General features: G+C 48.3%; 1 protein-coding gene across 3 annotated transcripts; it reads left to right on the top strand.

Moving 5' to 3' along the window:
• Window positions 1–10,678: 10,678 nt before the first annotated feature.
• Mmp19 (matrix metallopeptidase 19) lies at window positions 10,679–19,269 on the top strand. Of its 3 annotated transcripts, XM_038314632.1 has the most exons (10): window positions 10,679–10,694; window positions 10,840–10,886; window positions 11,518–11,603; window positions 14,991–15,121; window positions 15,302–15,517; window positions 16,057–16,302; window positions 16,869–16,994; window positions 17,886–18,050; window positions 18,200–18,327; window positions 18,480–19,269. In XM_038314632.1, the coding sequence occupies exons 4-10, from the start codon at window positions 15,031–15,033 to the stop codon at window positions 18,876–18,878; spliced, it is 1,371 nt and encodes a 456-aa protein (XP_038170560.1). In that variant the 5' UTR covers window positions 10,679–10,694; window positions 10,840–10,886; window positions 11,518–11,603; window positions 14,991–15,030; the 3' UTR covers window positions 18,879–19,269. The 3 variants fall into 3 exon arrangements, with proteins under 3 accessions (XP_038170560.1, XP_038170557.1, XP_038170558.1); XM_038314629.1 differs by lacking the exon at window positions 10,679–10,694 and having other exon boundaries at window positions 10,711–11,072; XM_038314630.1 differs by lacking the exon at window positions 10,679–10,694 and having other exon boundaries at window positions 10,712–10,886.
• The last annotated feature ends 1,017 nt before the right edge of the window (window positions 19,270–20,286 follow it).

Here is a 20,286-nt window from a genome sequence, read left to right as displayed (position 1 = left end):
AAACTCTAGTCCTCACGCTTGCTTTGCAAGTATTTTACACGCTGTCTTCTTCAAAGCAGCATGCAGTGAACTCACTATGAACTCAGACTGCCCTGAGACTTGCTGTGCTGCCTGGTTTAATGTCAACCTGACACAAGCTAGAGTCATCAGAGAGGAAGGAGCCTCAACTGAGAAAATGCCTGCATGAGATCCAGCTGCAAGGTATTTTATCAATGAGGGATCAATGAGAAGTAAGGAAGGGCTCAGCCCACTATGGTTCCATCCCTGGGCTGGTGGTCCTGGGTTCTATAAGAAGGTGGTCTGAGCAAGCCAGGGAAGCAAGCCAGTATGTTTGTTCGCTTGTTTTTTGTTTTCTGAGACAAGGTTTCTCTGTAGCTTTGGAAGGTGTCCTGGAACTAGCTCTTGTAGACCAGGCTGGCCTCAGACTTTTCTGCCTTCCTAGTGCTGGGATTAAAGGCGTGTGAGCGCCACTACAGAAGCAAGCCAGTATGCAGCACTCCTCCAAGGCCTCTGCATCAGCTCCTGCCTCCAGGTTCCTGCCCTCCTTGAGTTCCTGTCTTGACACACCTTGGTGATACGCAGCAATGTGGAAGTGGAAGCATGGCGCCCTTTCACCCCTACCTTGTGTTTTGCTCTCGGTGCTTCGCAGCAGCAGCAGAAACCCTGAGACCCTTGGGATCCTTCTGCCTCAGGCACTGTCCACTCTTCTCCCGAAACAGGTTCTCTGTAGCCCTGGCTGTCGGAAACTCACTCTGTACACCAGGCTGACCTCAAGCTCAGAGAGATCCCTCTGCCTCTGCCTTGGAGTCCTAGGATTAAAGGCCACCCCCACCTGGTGAAGGAGGACCACTGATTTAACCTGTGAGCCACCACTCCGGCCTCCTGCGCCTGTGTTTTCCCATGGGTTCATGGGCCCATGTGCTTGCAAGGCAAGTACTCTCCTCTCCTGTCAGCCATGTCCCCAACCTGGTAGCCGTGTCCCCAACCCTGGTAGCTGTGTCCCCAACCCTGGTATCAGTGTCCCCAACCCTGGTAGCCGTGTCCCCAACCCTGGTAGCCGTGTCCCCAACCCTGGTAGCTGTGTCCCCAACCTGGGAGCCGTGTCCCCAACCTGGTAGCCACGTCCCCAACCCTGGTAGCTGTGTCCCCAACCTGGGAGCCGTGTCCCCAACCTGGTAGCCACGTCCCCAACCCTGGTAGCTGTGTCCCCAACCTGGGAGCCGTGTCCCCAACCTGGTAGCCACGTCCCCAACCCTGGTAGCTGTGTCCCCAACCCTGGTAGCTGTGTCCCCAACCCTGGTAGCTGTGTCCCCAACCTGGGAGCCATCTCCCCAACTCTGATAGCCCCCCCCCCACCTCTGGGGCTGTGTGTGTTCATTTTGCCAAAGTTGTGTGAGTCTAAACTCAAGTTGGACAGGGCCTCACTGTGTAGCCCTGGCTGTCCTGAAACTCACCACGTAGACCAGGCTGGCCTCAAACTCACAGAGAACCACGTGCCTCTGCCTCCCTAGTGCTGGAATCAAAGGCGTGCGCCACCACTCCCGGCTCAAATTTTTTTTTTAAGTGTATGAGTGTTTTGCCAGCTTGTATGTCTATACACCACTTGCATGCCTGCTGCAGGTGGAGGTTGTAAGAGGGTATCAGATCCCCTGGACCTGGAATTCCAGACACTGGTGAGCTTCCACGTGGATGCTGGGAGGGCAACCCTCTTAACCACTGACCCATCTAAGCCATTTTCTGTTTTTCTGAGACAGGGTCACTAACTCACTGTGTTAACTGAGAGGTACTTGGAATTCCTAATCACAAGTGCTGAGATCACGGGCACGGACCACCAAGCCCTGTTCTGTGGTATTTCTAAGTTCTCTTTTCCATTTCTATGGGGAGAATATCAACCTTGCTCCCGATGCCAAATTAATGAATCAAAATGCAGCAATGGCAGCCCACTGGTGACTGCCCTCCCCCTTTAAGTCAGTTAAGGACAAAAGCGAGGTAAAGAAGACCGGCTATGCCTCCGCTCCTAGACCGCTCTGAGCCCCCCAACCGCAGGCTCTGTAGCTGCTGACCTGGCAGAGACACAGCCGCCCTCTCCAACCCCACAGTCCTCTGCAAAAAAACGAAGGCCCGATCGGGACTCTTTCCCTAGCCAGCTCCCTAGTGAACCTTGGTCAACAGAAGGGAGCCAAACATTTTCCAACGTCAGGACAGAACTGTTTCCTGGGGTCACAGAGAGAATGGACGAAAGGCCAAAGTGCTTTTCCACATAAAATCAATGTTAATCAGCATTTTGTGAAAGAAATGGTCACGGTTCCCAGAAAGGAGCAAAATACTGTTGTACTATCAGTTCCCTGCCGTCCCAGAAAGCGACAGAGCCCTGAGCGTCCTTATTTCTCTCTCTCTTCCTCCCTGTTCTGGAGCTGCCGTTATCTCCTCGGGCAGCGCAGGGAGTAGGTAAAGGGGAGCAGATCTCGATTCTTCATGCTTTAAGAAAGTGAAGATACAGGATTTGGCAGTGTTGAAGTCTGGGGCATCATGGGAATAGAATGTGCCTGCCCAGCCCCTGATTCATCCCTCCGAAGCCCCTCCCACTTCCTTGGACACTAACCCGTTCCAGCTGTGCACAGTCCAGGCCATCACTTTCCGTATGGTTTCTAGAAACTTATGACTAATTAAAGGAGTGTGTTCTGTGGGGGGTGGGGGTGGGGAGGGATGCTCAAATAAATACAGGTTTCCACGGTAACAGACTGGCGAACTTAACCTCCCTAGCCCTGGAAGATTCCTTTTAAAACCTAGCTCCCTCAGGGCTCTGAAGGAAAACAGACCACAGGCTAGCCCCCTCTCAACTTTCCACACGTCAAGGTTGGAGTCTAGACAGTCTTAACTTGTTCCAAACAGTTTCTTAAAGATATATTATCTAGCTGGCCTGCGGTGGCACACACCTTTAATCCCAGCACTCGGGAGGCAGAGGCATGCGGATCTTTGTGAGTTCGAGGCTAGCCTGGTCTACAAGAGCTAGTTCCAGGACAGGTTCTAAAGCTACAGAGAAACCCTGACTCGAAAACAAAACAAAAACAAAAACATCTATCTATCTAGGCAGTCTGCACTGCAGAGCAGAGGACACCACGTGGGCCCTGGGATACTATTCTGGTTGTCAGGCGCGGTGGCAGGTGCCTTTCCTTACTAAGCCTTCCTGCCAGTTCCACATACAGTTTTCTTCCAGCCCTACAATTCTCCGTTTCAGAACGAGATTTGCCATTTATGTCTGCAGTGCTGGGCCTTGAGTTCCGGGCCCATTCCTATTAAGCAAATGTGCTACTGTTGAGCTATATCCCTAACCTACCTGGACTCACCCTTTATCTGCTAAGATGCCCAACCCCTGACAACTCTACAGGGTAAATGGCTGTCAGAAGGGGCTGGTAATGGCTGAGAAACTTGTCTCATGGGCTTAGAGACCACTGCATACTTTTGCCTTTTGCCCATAGCCCATGACCTTTGGTCAATAGAAAATACTCCCAGAAGTCTTCTTATTGCCCTCTAATACTGTTTAGTTAAAAAAAAAAACTATACTAAGAAAACAAGGGGCTGGAGAGATGGCTCAGAGGTTAAGAGCACTGGCTGCTCTTCCAGAGGTCCTGAGTTCAACCACATGGTGGTTCACAACCATCCGTAATTAGCTCCTGGCCTTCAGGGTACATGCAGGTAGAATAATGTGTACATAATAAATAAATAAATCTTTAAAATAAATAAATACATAAATAAAAAGGAAACAAAACAAAAACAAACCAAAGCCATCTATATAAAAGTCTTCCACCATAGTCTGTGGATATATCGAGAGACACCAGTTTACAGGAAGAGAACAAACAAGAGGATGGAGTTCCTTCTCTGAAAACCAGCTTCCCTTTTTAGAACAGGCTTACCACAAGCCGTAACCCTTCACACACATTCCCGAAACTCCCCCAGTGAAAAATGACAAATTCAGAGGCGGACAAAAGCAGGGTCAGTCTGGCTCAGCAGTGGGGGCTGTTGGCAGGGGTGGTCATGACACCAAGAGGTAGCAGGGTTAGTCATCATGCCCTTGCACGCAGACCCTGCCTGCAGCTCCCGGTGCCAGGGTTTGTGTTTGTTTGCGATGTGCAGATGTCACTGGAGGCTGTGACACGGATGTTTCCTCGCTGAGCTGCCTGCACAGCTCATTAGAGACTTACTTCTTTGCGGTGAAGAGGTGATGATATAACACACTGAGACCTAAAGGAAGAAAACGGTTGGCAGCTTCCACTGCTATTCTAACCGTGCCTGGCTCTTTGGTTTCTGGAATGTGGTTGTACTTCTTAGGCCGTCCAAAGCCACAGTGAGTAACATGGTGAGGACCAGAAAGAGAGAGAAGAGGGATGTGGAGGGGTCCTGAGGGGCTATAGCTGGTCCCCACATGCCATCATTTCCTGGGTGTACCGAGCCTGATGAGACCCCCCCTGAGGCTCTCTGTGTGCCCTTTCTGTCACAACTGGGACTTAGTCACTCAGTTCTTACCCATCTGGGTGCTGGGTCATGGGCAACAATTAGTCAGGAGTATTCCCCACCCCCATTCTGGGGTATGAGGGTTCCCTTGTGATGTCCCAGAGAAAAGGAATGGCCCAGAAATGAGGAACTACCAAGAACAAGAATTCGACCTTTCCCCCACCCCTGTGCATCCAAAATGATGGATGTGCTTGCTCTTCCTCATTGTTACATTGCTGAGTGTCCCCACATGTCATCAGGATATGAGGGCGTGCGTCTCAAATGGGGAGACTCAGGATGCAGTGTTGGCCAGGGATGGTAGTACAAACCTGTAGTCCCAGAGTTCCAGGCCAGCCAGAACTACACAATGGGACCTCATCTCAAAAAACAAAAAACCAAAAACCAAAGGGCTGGATCAAAACTCAAGAGTTCACGTGGTGTGTGGAAGAGCCTGTTAGAGAACCAGAATTTGGCCGGGCGGTGGTGGCGCACGCCTTTAATCCCAGCACTCGGGAGGCAGAGGCAGGCGGATCTCTGAGTTCGAGGCCAGCCTGGTCTACAAGAGCTAGTTCCAGGACAGGCTCTAGAAACTACAGGGAAACCCTGTCTTGAAAAACCAAAAAAAAAAAAAAAAAAAGAGAACCAGAATTTGATAACGGGCCAGTGAGGTTCTCTATGGCCTTGCTCGAGCTTCCCTCACTCAAACCTCCCTCTCAGGCACTCCGTTTCCTCCTATAACATGCTCGCCAGTGCTGCTGAGATGTTGGGTGTGAAGCAGAAGCCTGAGTTACACCCTCGGAATCCACAGTGGAACGAGAGAATGGACTCCTGAAGGCTGTTCTCTGACCTTCACCGGCTTTCCTGCGCGCGCACACACACACACACACACACACACACACACACACCACAATGTAATTTCAAGAATTAATCAATTTAATTAATTAAAAAATTAATATCTAGGTAAACAAAAGGCTAGGGTGACAGTTCCGGTAGCCTCAGTTCTGGAAATGACAGCAGATCATTTGAGCCCCGAAGTCTAGGGCCAGCCTAAGCCATACAGCAAGTTCCACCTCTCTCCTTTTTAAAATTAAAACATTTATATGTAGGCAGTTTCTTTGTGTCCTGGCAATCTGTCCCAAATAACTACACAGGGGCTTATTAACTATAAAGACTTGGTTGATAGCTCAAGCTTATTACTAACTAGCTCTTACAACTTAAATTAACCCATTTCTATTTATCTACATTCCGTCACGTGGCATTACCTCTCTCTCATCTCACACCTCCTGTTTGCTCTCCACGCCTCAATGGCAACTTCTCTGACTTGGCCCTTCTTCCCAGCATTCTCTCTGCCCTGGAAATCCTGCCTAGCTATCGACCAATCAACTTTTTCATTAAACCGCCACAGTGACATATATTCACACAGTGTAAAGGAATATCCCACATTTCTATTTTAATTTTATGTGTATGAGTGTTTTGCCTATGATTATGTCTGAGCACCACGTGGCTGCTTGGTGTGGTGTATTTAGGTACCAGAAGAGGGATTTGGATCCCCTGGAACTGGAATTACAGATAGTTATAAGTTACCCTGTGGTACTGGGACTCAAACCTGGGTCCTCTGAAAGAATAGTCAATGCTCTTAACCACTGAGTCATCTACAGTTCCCTCTGCTCTTCCTTCCTCTTTCCTTCCTTCCTTTCTCTCAAACACACAGGGTCTCTATACACAGCCCTGGCTGGCCTTGAACTTGATCTTCCTTGGTAGACCAAGAGGCCTCAAACTCATACAGATCTTCCCGCTTCTGCCTCCTTAGTATTGGGATTAAAGGCATGTGCCACCATGTGCCCCTATTCCCCAAAGATTGGAATAATTCTTCCTTCACAGTAATAAGACATATAGCTTTCAATCGATCTAATTATTTATTTAAAAAAATTTGAGACAGGGTTTCATAACCAAAGCTGGCCTAGAACTTCTTACATAATTAAGGATGACCTTGACCTTTTGATCTTCCTTTAACTCCTAAGTACTAATATTATAGGTACGTGCCACCACACCTTATTTGTACAATACTGAGGAGGGGACTTAGGGATCGCTGCATATTAGGCAACAATCTACAAACTGAGCTAGAACCCCAGACCCAAAGTGTCTAGTTTTTTTGTTTTGTTTTGTTTTGTTTCGAGACAGGGTTTCTCTGAGTAGCCCTGGTTGTCCTGGAACTCACGCTGTAGACCAGGCTGGCCTTGAACTCATGGAGATCCAACTGCCTCTGTACTTCGAGGGCTGGGATTGAAGCTATGCGCCGTGCCACCACCCCTTGCTGTATCTAGCAATTTTACTGTAACCTCTTCCCCTTTTCCACACAGCGCTGGAGGCCCTTTCTAAGCGCTGACTCTGTCACTACCCTCAGCCGTTCATCTACTAGGATCTTCTACATAGTCTAAAGTGCGGAGATAGCTTGAGGTAGGTGCTCGTAAGCTGTGGTGAACCATTCGGTCTGACCCATCAGACTTAGCACAGCATGTCCTCAGCTCTGTGGCGTGAGCACCACAACCACTATACTGCAGAAACACTCACTGCTCTCGCTCTGTGCTCTCATTCCCGCCTCTGTTTCTCTGTAATCTTTTGTTCCCTCTTAGGCAGCCTTCAAAGGTCAACTCAAGCCAACCTTCTCAGTCAGCTGCATCACAAAGCCACTACCTTCACAACATGTCGCCTAACACTGCCCGGCACCCAGGCCCCCTCTTCCTGGTGCCTCAGATTATTTCAGGACTCTGAGGGCAGCAGGGGGCCATTCTCTGAGCCTCTGCTACCCTCGTCCCGAGTCTAGCTTAATTAAATGCTCAGCATAAGCATCCCCCCACCCCAACCTCAAGACAGGGTTTCTCAGCGTAGCCCTGGCCGTCCTGGAAATCTCTCTGTAGACCAGGCTGGCCTCTAATTTAGAGATCCATCTGCCTCTACTTCCGGAGTGCTGGGATTAAATGCCAGCACCATCGTCACCTGCAGCAGATTCTTAAACTAGACTTCACAACTCCTAGTTACACCAGTGAAAGCAACAGGAGAAAAACACAACACAACAAGATAAAAGAAACAAAGCAAAACAAAAAAACGTAGTGACAAAGGTTTCTGAACATACAATAACCCACTTTTATGTACAAATCAAGTGTGTGGTGGATTCAAAGCGTGCTTCACTGCAGCCTTGGCTCTGAACAGACGGCACACACACTTCTGTGTGCTGTTACACCTGCAACGCTCCTGCATATAGTGGGTAGTAGCACTCGCCTTTAATCCCAGCACTTGGGAGGTAGAGGCAAGCAGATCTCTGAGAGTTCGAGGCCAGCCTGGTCTACAGAACGAGTTCCAGAAAAGGTTCCAAAAGTACACAGGGAATGTAACATGAGGGCTTGCTTGTTAGGGTTTCTGTCCTGCCCAGTTCCCTCAGCAGTTTAGCCCCAAAGAAATCACACAGAGAGTCTGCATTAGCTATAAACTGATTGGCCCACTAGCTCAGGCTTCTTATTAACTCTTACATTATCCTAAGCCCATTATCCTAATATATACTAGCCACATGGCTCGGTACCTTTTCAGCGAGGCAGGTCACATCCTGCTTCTTCAGTGTCTGGACAGGACTGCAGAAAGAGCTTCCTTCTTCCCAGAATACTCCTGTTCTCATTGCCCTACCTCTACTTCCTGTCTGGTTACTGGTCAATCAGTGTTTATTTAAAACATAATTGATAGAATATAGAATTGTCCCGCACCATCCCCCCCCACTTTTTTTAAACAAAGGAAAATATCCATAGTCCATTTTTTGGGAATGTGGGTGTAGTCCCGCACCAAGAGAAAACTTGTCTCAAAAAACAAAACAAAAAACAAAATAAAACGAAGGGTATTGTTTGTTCTTTCAGAGGACCTGGGGTGTCCCTGGTGGTCTAGTGGCTAGGATTTGGCACTTTCAGAGGCCAAATCACAGGTGGCTTATAATCTTATGTAACTCTAGTTCCTAGGGGATCCAGTGCCTTCTGTGGGCATTATATGCACATGGTGCATGACATATAATCAGACCAAACACCCATACACATAAAATAATATTAAAAGATTAAAAAACCCACATACACAGAAAAAAAAATCCATCGACTCTGAAAAAGACTGAAGATGCACTTACCAAACATCAGTGAAGACAATTACTTTTGCGAAAACAAATACATCTCTCTTATGAATATGTAAATTTGCTTTAATTCATGGCGGGATGTCATGGTGCATTCTCTCTTATATGAGGGGTTTATATCAGGTGTCTTCTATATATTTCCACTGTTTTGAGGGGATCGGTAGCCCTAGCTGGCCTGGAACTTGCAACACAGACTAGGCTGACTTCTCAGAAATCCATGTGCTACTCTGCCTGGCTCATCTTAATTTTAAAATTTTTTTTTATTATTTAGTTTGTATGTGTGTAAAGGAGATAGTGTTCATGCCATTACACATGTGTGTAGAGGGGATAGTGTTCATGCCATCGCACACGTGTGGAAGGGATAGTGTTCATGCCATCGCACACGTGTGGAGGGGATAGTGTTCATGCCATCATGCATGTGTGAAAGTCAAAGGACAATATCTAAGAATCAGTTTTCTCGCCAGGCGGTGGTGGCGCACGCCTTTAATCCCAGCACTCGGGAGGCAGAGGCAGGCGGATCTCTGTGAGTTCGAGGCCAGCCTGGTCTACAAGAGCTAGTTCCAGGGCAGTCTCCAAAAGCTACAGAGAAACCCTGTTTCAAAAAACAAAAACAAAACAAAAAATCAGTTTTCTCCTTCCGCCATGTGGGCCTCAGGAACTGAACTCGGATCATCAGGCTTGGCAGCAACGTCTTTACTCGCCGAGCCGTCTTGTTAGCGCTCTAGCGCTCTACCATACTTTTGTTCTTGAAGGCAAGGTCTCACTAAACCTGGAACTCCATATTTCCGTTGAATTGACTGTCCAGTGATCTCCAAGGTTCACCTGCCTCCCAGCGCTGGGGTTACAGATTTGAACAGCCATGCCTGACTCTGAGGTGGGGATTAGGCACCTAATTCAAGTTTTCATACTTGTGTAGAAAGCATACCAGCTGAACCATCACCCCAGCTCTGCTTTTGTCTTTAATAAATGGTAAACGTTACATGCACACCAAATAACCAAATAGCTGTTCTAAAATAGTAGTATTTATGATTTATTTTCAGTAAATGTTTTAGTTGTATACCTATTTTCAGATTTATTTATTTGGTTTTTTGAGACAGGGTTTCTCTGCATAGCCCTAGCTGTCCTGGAACTTGCTCTGTGGACCAGGCTGTCCTTGAACTTACAGAGACTCCCCCTGCCTCCCAAGTGCTGGGGTTAAAGGAACATGACACCATCTTCCAGTTTAAGATTTATTTTTTGAACTGGGTGGTGGTGGCTCATGCCTTTAATCCCAGTACTCGGGAGGCAGAGGCAGGGGAATCTCTGAATTTGAGTTAGAGGCCAGCCTGATTTACAGAGTGAGTTCCGGGAAAGCCAGGGCTACACAGAGAAACCCTGTCTTGAAATCAAAGCAAAGCAAAGCAAAACAAAACAAAAAGACAAAGGAAATTCATATGTTTGTGTAATGCCATTTGTGTACAGTCTTGTGGAAGTGGCCTTGGTGGTGGGAGCAGAACTTGGGGCCTCTCTACAAGAGCAGCAAGCTCTCTTGACTGCTGAGCCAGGTCTCCAGTCCCTGTAACAAAAAGAGTCACAAGTGAAAAATGTTTAAGAAACCTTGTCGTAGAGGTGAAGGTCAGCCTGGACCACAAAGCTAGCTATATTCTGGCTTAACTTGATTTTAGTTGCAAAGAAACAGATCTCAAAGTTGGGCAAGGTGGCTCTCTGAGTACCAGGCCAGCCTGGTCTGCATGGGGATTTCCTGGACAGCCAGGGATTTGTAGAGAGATGCTGTATCAAACAACAGCAAAACCAAAGAAGCAGATCTCACCTTTGACCCCTTCATCTGGAATTCATGCTGCCTCTGTTGCCTCCTGCCTCTTCCTGCTTATTGATTTTTCCTTGTTAGGAGCAAAGGGAAACGTGAAACTGAGAGATTTGCTCGCTCCAAATCCCTGAGGAGCCGGGATGTCCAACTCTAGGGGGCAGCCCTGGTCCTATCCTAGTCTCTCTAGAGACCTGGCTTTCACCATACCAGGAGACAGACCCAGTGACCGGAGAGGTACAGAAAGTCACGTGGTCTCCAGCAGAGGGCTCTGGGGGAGGCGTTGTTAGGGGCTCTTTTGGCTTCTGTCCTTTGGTAGGGCAGGAGTTAAGGGAGTTGCAACATCTTTCTGGGCTGAGTCACCTCCCACTGCTCTCCTCAGTTGAAGGTTTATAAAGAGGACCAGAGGCTGACAGAGAAGACCTGGAGGTAAGAGTCCCCTGCCTAGCCCCAGCTCCTCCAGGCTCCCAGAAGTCTCAGGTCAGAGGGCCCAGGCAGCCTCTGGAGCTCTTATCTGCTGGCACCATGGACTGGCAACAGTTGTGGCTGAGCTTCCTACTTGCCCTGACAGTCTCAGGCCGGGCTCTGGGGCCAACAGAGAAGGAGGCAGTCTTGGTGAGTCCTCTGGCCATGGGAATGACAGGGATTACCCAGCTATTGTCTTCTCTAGGTATTCCTCTTGCCCTACAAGTTACCTGTCTCTCCCCATGTGCTCTGTATCCTGATCTACGTTACCCACCTCCTGCTCTTTCCCTGTTCCATCTGAGGCCCCTCAGCATTCTTTTAGTTCTTCCATATCTGTCCCCTTCTCTCCTGATGGGTCTGTTAGGTCATTTGAATTGTTCGTTTAAGACAGGGTCCACTAAGGAGCCCTGCCTGGTCTGGAACTCATTATGTAGACCAGGCTGGCCTTGAACTCACAGACATCTGCTTGCTTCTGCTTCCCAAGTGCTGGCATTAAAGGCGAGAGCCCTCATGCTCAGCTTCTTCTTGACATGCTCAGGTCACTTGGAAGCTTTGCCCTGAGACTAACCCTCTTTCAACCTCTCTGCCATTATAGGATTATCTGTTGCAGTATGGATATCTACAGAAACCTCTAGAAGGAGCTGATGACTTCAGTCTAGAAGATATCACAGAGGCCCTAAGGTGAGGCTCTCAGGTCACGAAGTGTGTCAAGTTCTCCCCTCTCCCCAGGCCCGCCCCTGCTGGACCCTAATCCACAGCAGGGATCTGCAGGATGGTAATGTTACTCAGGATGGTGGAATGTGAGGTGAGGTGGAGAAGCAGGATGAGGAGCCACAGGTCAGGTGTGGTGGCACACAGCTCTGATCTCAGCCCCGGAGTGGCAAAGACAAGCATTAAAAGTTGGAGACGAGTTAGGTGTGATGGGCCACACCTTTAGTTCCAGGACCCCAGCACTCAGGAGACAGAGGCAGGCAGATCTCTGCGAGTTTGAGGCCAGCCTGGACTACATAGAGAGTTCTAGGCCAACTAGGGCTACACAGTGAGACTCTACCTTAAAAAGGGAGAAGGGAGCCGGGCGGTGGTGGCGCACGCCTTTAATCCCAGCACTCGGGGAGGCAGAGGCAGGCAGATCTCTGAGTTCGAGGCCAGCCTGGTCTACAAGAGCTAGTTCCAGGACAGGTTCTAGAAACTACAGGGAAACCCTGCCTCGAAAAACAAAAAACAAAAAACAAAAAAACAAAAAAAAAGGGAGAAGGGAAGAAGATGGCATCCTGGAAGGTGGCTCAGCAGTTAGGAGTGCTTGTTGCTCTTCCAGAGGACCAACACCAACATCAGGAAGCTCACAGTCTCCTGTGGCTCCAGCTCCAGAGGAGCTGATGCTCTCTCTGGCTTCCTTGGACACATGAACATATGTAAACAACACTTACTCATATAGAAACATACAAAAGAATGAAAATCTTTGTTTTCTTCCCCCAGAGAAAGGATCCCTCTGGGGATCCCCAGCTGTCCTGGAATTGGCTCTGTAGATCAGGCTGGCCTCGAACTCATAGAGATCTTCCTGCTTCTGTCTCCCGAGTGCTGGGATTAAAGGCATGTGCCATCACCAACCAGTTAAGAACAATATATGTATATTTTGTTTTGGTTTGATTTTTGTTTGTTTGTTTTTCAAGACAGGATTTCTTCGTAGCTTTGGAGCCTGTTCTCGAACTTGCTCTGTAGACCAGGCTGGCCTCGAACTCACAGAGATTCATCTGCGTCTGCCTCCCAAGTGCTGGGATTAAAGGCGTGTGCCACCACTGCCTGGCCAAGAACAAACATTTTAGCAAAAGACTGGAGGCTAGCCTGGACCACACGATGAGTCTTTGTTTTTGATTTTTATTATTACTTTTTGAGCTGGGTCTCACACTGTAGCTTAGATTGACTTGGAACTCCTGGCAATCTTGCTGCCTCAGCCTCTATTATGCTACAGTTACTGGCATGAGCCACCATGCTGAGCTAGGCGCCTTGTCCTTACATTTTAAAGTGATTTTTGATAATTTCACATATACATGCATGTATGCACGCATGCATGTGTGTGTTCGTATGTTCATGTGTGCACATACATGTGTGCATGTGTGTACGTGTGTGTGTGTTGTGTGCATTGGTTGTTTTCACCCTATCACCCTCTCTCTTCCCTTCCATTTCTCCTAAATCTCTTCCTCCAACAAGACCCTCCTCTATTGTCTTTGTAACCCACTGAGTTTAGTTAGGGTTGCTTGATTTAAAGTTTCTTATTGCATTTATTTATTTATGGGTGGGTGTGCACACGTCCTATGGGACATATTTGGAGATCAGAAGAGAATTTGGAGTCCTTCACTCGTGGATCCTAGGAATTGAGTTTATGTAGTCAGGCTTGGCAGTAAGCCCTTTACCCACTGAGCTATCTCACTGGAACTGGCTCTTGTAGACCAGGCTGGCCTCGAACTCATAGAGATCTGCCTGCCTGTGTCTCGATGTAATTTTTTAAAGTTTATTTATTTTATTTATGCAAGTATGTATGTGTGCCATGTGCATGCTTGGTGCCCAAGCTGGTCAAGAGAGGGCACCAGACCGCCCCCCCCCACAACTGGAGTTAAGGTTGGTTGTGAACCACCATGTCGATGCTTGGAATTGAACCTGGGTGCTCTGAACAAATTCTCTTAACTGCTGAGCCATCTCTCCGGCTCCCGATTTTGATTTTTTGAGACAGGGTCTCATGTAGCCTAGGTTGGTCTTGAACCTACGATGTAGTGAGGATGACCTTGACCTCCTAATCCTCCTGCTTCATCCTTGAAAGTGCTGGGATCACAGGATGAGTCATTATGCATACCTAGCCAGTCCTTGCCTCAAAAAACAAAGCAAAACAAGGCTGGAGAGATGGCTCAGTGGTTAAGGTCACTGACTGCTATCGTGGAGGAGCCAGGTTTGGTTCCTAGCACCCACATGGCAGCTCACAATCATCTACGACTCCAGTTCAAGGGGATCCAATGCTCTTTTCTGACTTCTGTAGGCAGTACACACATGTGGTATACTTACATACATGCAGGATAAACACTGATGTTTAGGGGGCTGGAGAGATGGCTCAGAGGTTAAGAGCATTGCCTGCTCTTCCAAAGGTCCTGAGTTCAATTCCCAGCAACCACATGGTGGCTCACAACCATCTGTAATAGGGTCTGGTGCCCTCTTGTGGCCTGCAGGCACACACACAGACAGAATATTGTATACAAAATAAATAAATAAATATTAAAAAACACTGATGTTTAATTCATTATTTCTATTCTGTGTTCCTTTACATTCTGCTAATTTTTGTTATGGTATTCTTTTTCTTTATGGTCCTATGCCAGGTCATAGGTGGATGAGGCTGCCCCAGTGTGGGCTGGCTACCCACTGAAGTACTGGCTACCTTGGCCGGCTGAAGTGAGTAGGACCTCAGATGGCAGCACAGCAGCTGTGCAGGGTGACTCCCAGAGGGTGGCCAGGGAGTGATCGGCTAGACCAGAAAGTGAGGAAGGGGGAGGAAGGCTGGACTTCAGGCCAGTGTTCCGCAGGAGATTCTGAGGATGCAGAGAAGTAGAACGGGTGCCCCATCTCTACAGACTAGAAGGCAGAGCCCCGGTTGTGAGCACTAGAGGCTGGAGTGCCTGCCCTTTCAGCTTTAAAGACTTTGGGTTAGTCTTTTCTTTATCACTACTTTGGGAACCAGGAGGCCAAAGAGCTATCCCCAATTTCTAGCCATTCCAGATCCACCTACATACATGGACCTTCCTTCCTTCCTTCCTTCCTTCCTTCCTTCCTCTCTCTCTCTCTCTCTCTCTCTCTCTCTCTCTCTCTCTCTCTCTCTCTTTCTCTTCCTTCCTTCCTTCCTTCCTTCCTTCCTTCCTTTCTGGTTTTTTTGAGACAGGGTTTCTCTGTAGCTTTGGAGCCTGTCCTGGAACTAGCTTTGTAGACCAGGCTAGCCTTGAACTCACAGAGATCTGCCTGCCTCTGCCTCCTGAGTGCTGGGATTAAAGGCGTGCACCACCACCGCCGGCTCTCTCTCTCTCTTTCTAGAGCTTTCCAAGAAGCATCCGACCTGCCAGTTTCAGGCCGGATGGATGATGGCACAAGGGCTCGTATGAAACAGCCCCGCTGCGGTCTGGAGGATCCCTTCAACCAGAAGACCCTTAAATACCTGCTTCTGGGTGAGGACTGAGCCTGGGAAGGGAAGGAGAAGGAGCCCTGGCTCTGAGTGTGGGTAGCATCGGAACAGCCTGAAGTGTTCAATACTTACTAAGTAACCTGCTAAGGAGTGCAGCGAGTACCCTCACCCTGAGAGGCTCTCCTGGTTGTGTCTCTAACTTACTTTCTGGTCCCTTAACCAGGTCGCTGGAGAAAGAAGCACTTAACATTCCGCATCTTGAACCTGCCTTCCACACTCTCACCCCCCAGAGCCCGGGCAGCCCTGCATCAAGCCTTTACGTACTGGAGCAACGTGACCCCCCTGACCTTCCGGGAGGTGAAGGCTGGTTCTGCGGATATCCGCCTCTCCTTCCATGGCCGCCAAAGCCCATACTGCTCCAACACCTTTGATGGACCTGGTAGGCACTGATTCTTAACTCTTAACAAACCTCAGCACTGAACCGTCTCCGTGAGCTAGTGACTCTGAGATCTTAAGGTTCAGTTAAGTTATCTTAAGTTATCATTTCTGCCCAATGATACCCTGTACTCTGATCTCCCTAGAGAAGCTGTTTCTAACCTAGCCGGACCCTTATTAAGTCTCCTCTTTCAATGTTACACCCGACTTTCATTCCCCTCTGAATCCTCACCCTGAGAGGGAACTGGGTAACCGATGTGGAGATTTTGTTTTGAGTTTCCCTGAGTAACGACTGGAAAATCCGAAAGAAGCACCTAAGCTAGCTATGGCGCTGTATCCTGCATTTTGTGTAGACCAGATTGACATAAACCCTTCTATGTAGCTGAGGCTAATCTTGAACTTCTGATCCTGCCATGTCCACCTTCCAAGTGCTGTGATTACAGATGTGTTGTTACTCTTGAAAGTAGCTCGAGTGTATAGCCAGCAAAGAGTGCTCTGTTGTTGTGGGCGCTCACATTACTGTCTGCTTTTGCCGTTCTCCAGGAAAGGTCCTGGCCCACGCCGACATCCCAGAACTTGGCAGTGTACACTTCGACAGAGATGAACTCTGGACTGAGGGGACCTACCGAGGGGTGAACCTGCGCATCATCGCAGCCCATGAAGTGGGTCACGCCTTGGGCCTTGGGCACTCCCGATACACTCAAGCACTCATGGCCCCTGTCTATGCTGGCTACCAGCCCTACTTCAAGCTGCACCCAGATGATGTGGCAGGGATCCAGGCTCTCTATGGTGAGCATGAGAGTCAGTCTGACTAATAGCTCTCTAGGCTCAAGGAGACAATACTAGCTTTCATGGAGTGAAATGGCTTTTTTTTCTTCTCTTCCTCTGTCCAGTTCTTCAAGCTATTCATCTTCAAATACTGTCTCTATTTTTGACTCTTCTATGTCTGTTTTTCCTTCCTGGCCTTTCTCCCCATCACATCCTAATTCTTTTGTTGTTGTTTGTTGTTTTGAGACAGGGTCTTTATTTTGTAGCTCTGGCTGTCCTGGGACTTGCTGTGTAGTCCAGGCTGAACTGAGACTCACGGAGACCCGCCTGCCTCTAGTGCTGGGATTTTAACCTTTAGGTGTGCACCACCACTGCCTGGCAACCATATTCTTGAAGATGTATATTCCAGGAAACTTCCTTCTCTGGGGCTTCTCAAAACTAAGCTGTCTCCTGTATATTGCTGACCACAGAGGGAAACTCCTTAGAATTCCCCTTTCCCTCTCTATGGGGTCACTGAGCAGAGCTTACAGTAGACTTGAGTGTTTGTTTGGACTTCTTCCCCTATGGTGCCTTACTTCACTTTGCAGGCAAGAAGAGCCCAGAGACAGAGGATGAGAAGGAAGAGATTGAGATTCCCACTGTGTCACCAGTGACCACAGAACCCAGTCCCATGCCAACCCCCTGCAGCACTGAACTGGATGCCACGATGCTGGGTGAGGCGCTTCCCGAACAGACTGTCGACAGGCAATGGGGGCAATCTACTGGCTCCAAGGCCTGGTCAGATGGGGGTGACATGGGACCAAAGCAGGAACATTGGAGGTTGGACTCCAGGAAACGGTTGGTGACCAGGGAAGATGTATAGCATGGAGAGGGAGCACTGAGAGTCAAAAAAAAGGGCTGGGTAGCTGAGGTGGTGGCGCAGGCCTTTAATCCCAGCACTCGGGAGGCAGATGCAGGTGGATCTCTGAGTATGAGGCCAACCTGGTCTACAGAGCCAAGCCCAGGATAGCCAGGACTACACAGAGAAACCTATTTTGAACCCCTCCAAAACAACAAAAAACAAAAACAAACAAAACGATCCCCCCAAAAGAGGGCTGGGTAAGCATTTACTATGGTTGCCACCTAATAAAATTACATGTGGAGTTGGGCGGCGGTGGCGCACGGCTTTAATCCCAGCACTCGGGAGGCAGAGGCAGGTAGATCTCTGGGAGTTTGAGGCCTTCCTGGTCTAGAGAGAGTTCCAGGACAGCCAAGACTGTTACGCAGAGAAAACCTGTCTCAAAAAACAAAACAAAAACCAAAACCATGTGGAAACAGCAAGATGGAATCAGCTGCAATGCCTGTTAGAGAGGGCTTTGCACCTGGTGGTAAGATTGTCAAGCTTCCTGGAATGGGGCACTAGGTCTCCAGAGAGAGAGAGAGCCAGCTGCCTGACTGGAGGGCTGTGACCAACAAAGGAGAGGCTCAGCACTGTGTCTTCCTTCTCTGCCCCTTTCAAGTGGAGTGAATTTCTGACGAGCCCCTCGGGAGCCAGTAAGGAAAGCACTGAGATGCTCACGAGTCGTTCATTGTCTTTTAAAGTGTCAACATGCTTCTGCTCTTAGGACCTCGCGGGAAGACCTATGCTTTCAAGGGGGACTATGTGTGGACTGTAACAGATTCAGGGCCAGGCCCCTTGTTCCGCGTGTCGGCTCTTTGGGAGGGGCTCCCTGGAAACTTAGATGCTGCTGTCTACTCTCCTAGAACAGGATGGATTCATTTCTTCAAGGGTAAGTGGGGGCAATTTGGTCTTTATCTGAGGGCCTGGGCATTACAAAGCTGCAAATGGAGGAGGCGCTGAGACGCTTTCGAGAGGGCGAGAGAGGGACCAAAGGCTCCCACCCGATTACACAGCTTGTTCTTCCTTGACCATTCTCAGGAAACAAGGTGTGGCGATATGTGGGTTTCAAGATGTCTCCTGGCTTTCCCATGAAATTCAACAGGGTGGAACCCAACCTGGATGCAGCGCTTTATTGGCCTGTTAATCAAAAGGTGTTCCTTTTTAAGGTAAAGTCAGGATAATCTCTTCTGAGGAGGGTCAGGCTACCTCATACTGAGGGGTGAAGTCTTACCCGTAAAGGGGCACCTTCTGAAGTTTGGATCAGCCTCTGGGGTCCCTAAGCTCTCTCATTCTCTTCCTCCCACCCACCCCAAATTAGGGCTCAGGATACTGGCAATGGGACGAGCTGACCAGAACAGACTTCAGCCGCTACCCCAAACCAATCAAGGAATTGTTTACTGGAGTGCCAGACCAACCCTCAGCAGCAATGAGCTGGCAAGATGGTCAAGTATACTTCTTCAAGGGCAAACAGTACTGGCGGCTTAACCAGCAGCTTCGCGTGGCAAAGGGTTATCCCAGAAACATCACACACTGGATGCACTGCAATCCTCAGACTCCAGACATGAGCTCGTTAACTGGGGATATTACTCCCTCAACCACGGACTCAATCTTGGATACCACTCCTTCAACCACGGACTCAATCTTGGACACGATTCCCTCAGCTACAGACTCTGTCGTGCTTTCATCCCCTGCTACTGTCACCCCGCGAGGGGCCTAAGACTAATCAGTGTCTGCTCATTAGGATTGTGTGGATGTTAACAGCATTGGCACGAGCTAGAGGCCTCTTGGCCCAAATATTCTAATTCTGGATACCACTTTCTTGTGCTCCTAGAAGGTGCCCCTGAATTCTGAGTCAGTCCCCAATTCCCTTTTCTCCTTGTCACATAGCTCTTTCAAGTGTGTTATCTATTCTTTAGTGGAAGGAAATTGTCAATCAGGTTTTTTTTTTTTAATTTTGCTGTTGGACAGGGTCTCTCTCTACATAACACTGGCTATGGCTATCCTGAAACACTCTGTGTGGACTAGGCTGGCCTTGAACTCAGACATTCACCTGCCTCTACCTCCTGAGTGCTGGGATTAAAGGCATGTGCCACCATGCCTGGCTAGTATTTTTTTTGTCTTTTTTTTTTTAAATTTGTTTTGTTTTGTGTGCACTGGTGTTTTGCCTACATGTATTTCTGTGTGAAGGTGTCAGATCCTCTGGAACGGGAGTTACAGACATGAGTGAGCTGCCATGTGGGTGCTGGGAATTGAACCCCAGTCCTGTGGAAGAGCAGTGCTCTTAACCACTTAGCCATCTCTCCAGCCCCCGTGTTTTGTTTTGTAAAAAGAATTAAGGTGTGTGCTACCATACCTGGCTGTCAGTTGTGACTTTAGCTGACAGAGGCAACAGCCGATCTACTCAACACCTGGGCTGTTCTGCCAACGTCAAGAGCAAGAAACGGCACAGTCAGTAAACTGAGCAAGGGCTCTGGAGTCCTTGAGCCACCTGTGACTTTCAGTGAGTTAATTAATCCTGGGAGGCCGGGCGGTGGCGGCGCAAGTCTTTTATTTTTTTAAAATTTGACCAGGCACACATCTTTAATCTTAGCACTCAGGAGGCAGAGGCAGGCAGATCTCTGAGTTCGAGGCCAGCCTGGTCTACAAGAGCTAGTTCCAGGACAGGCTCCAAAGCTACAGAAAAACCTTGTCTCAAAACAAACAAACAAACAAACAAACAAACAAACAAAAAACTTGGAAAACCTTGTATTCTCTATTAACAAAATAAGGTCAATCTCAATGTTATAGGGTTGTTATGTTAGATGAAATGTTATATGTGAAATGTTATATGTCAGATTGATGGAGTCTGACACATTTGTATTTAATAAAGGCTAACTTTGTGTTCCTGAGAGCTGAGCTGTCTGGGTACATATGTGTATCATGTGTATACGTACATCATATACATAATGTGATACATGATAAAGGTGCCACAGCAGATCTTTAGGGACAGACTAATTTTTTTTTACAAAAATTATTTATTATGTATACAGTATTCTGCCTACATATATCCTATAGGCCAGTAGAGGGCATCAGATCTCATTACAGATGGTTGTGAGCCACCATGTGGTTGCTGGGAATTGAACTCA

This window comes from Arvicola amphibius, chromosome 17 (assembly GCF_903992535.2).
Source record: "Arvicola amphibius chromosome 17, mArvAmp1.2, whole genome shotgun sequence".
Classification (NCBI taxonomy): domain Eukaryota; kingdom Metazoa; phylum Chordata; class Mammalia; order Rodentia; family Cricetidae; genus Arvicola; species Arvicola amphibius.
The sequence above is the reverse complement of the archived record's forward strand: the minus strand, read 5'-3'. Positions and strand labels throughout refer to the sequence as shown.

Coding starts and splice junctions, on each gene's coding strand:
- Mmp19 (XM_038314629.1), top strand. CDS start 10,983: ATGGACTGGCAACAGTTGTGGCTGAGCTTCCTACTTGCCCTGACAGTC. Junction 15,122..15,301: donor CCTTAAATACCTGCTTCTGG/GTGAGGACTGAG, acceptor TCCCTTAACCAG/GTCGCTGGAGAAAGAAGCAC. Junction 18,328..18,479: donor AAAAGGTGTTCCTTTTTAAG/GTAAAGTCAGGA, acceptor ACCCCAAATTAG/GGCTCAGGATACTGGCAATG.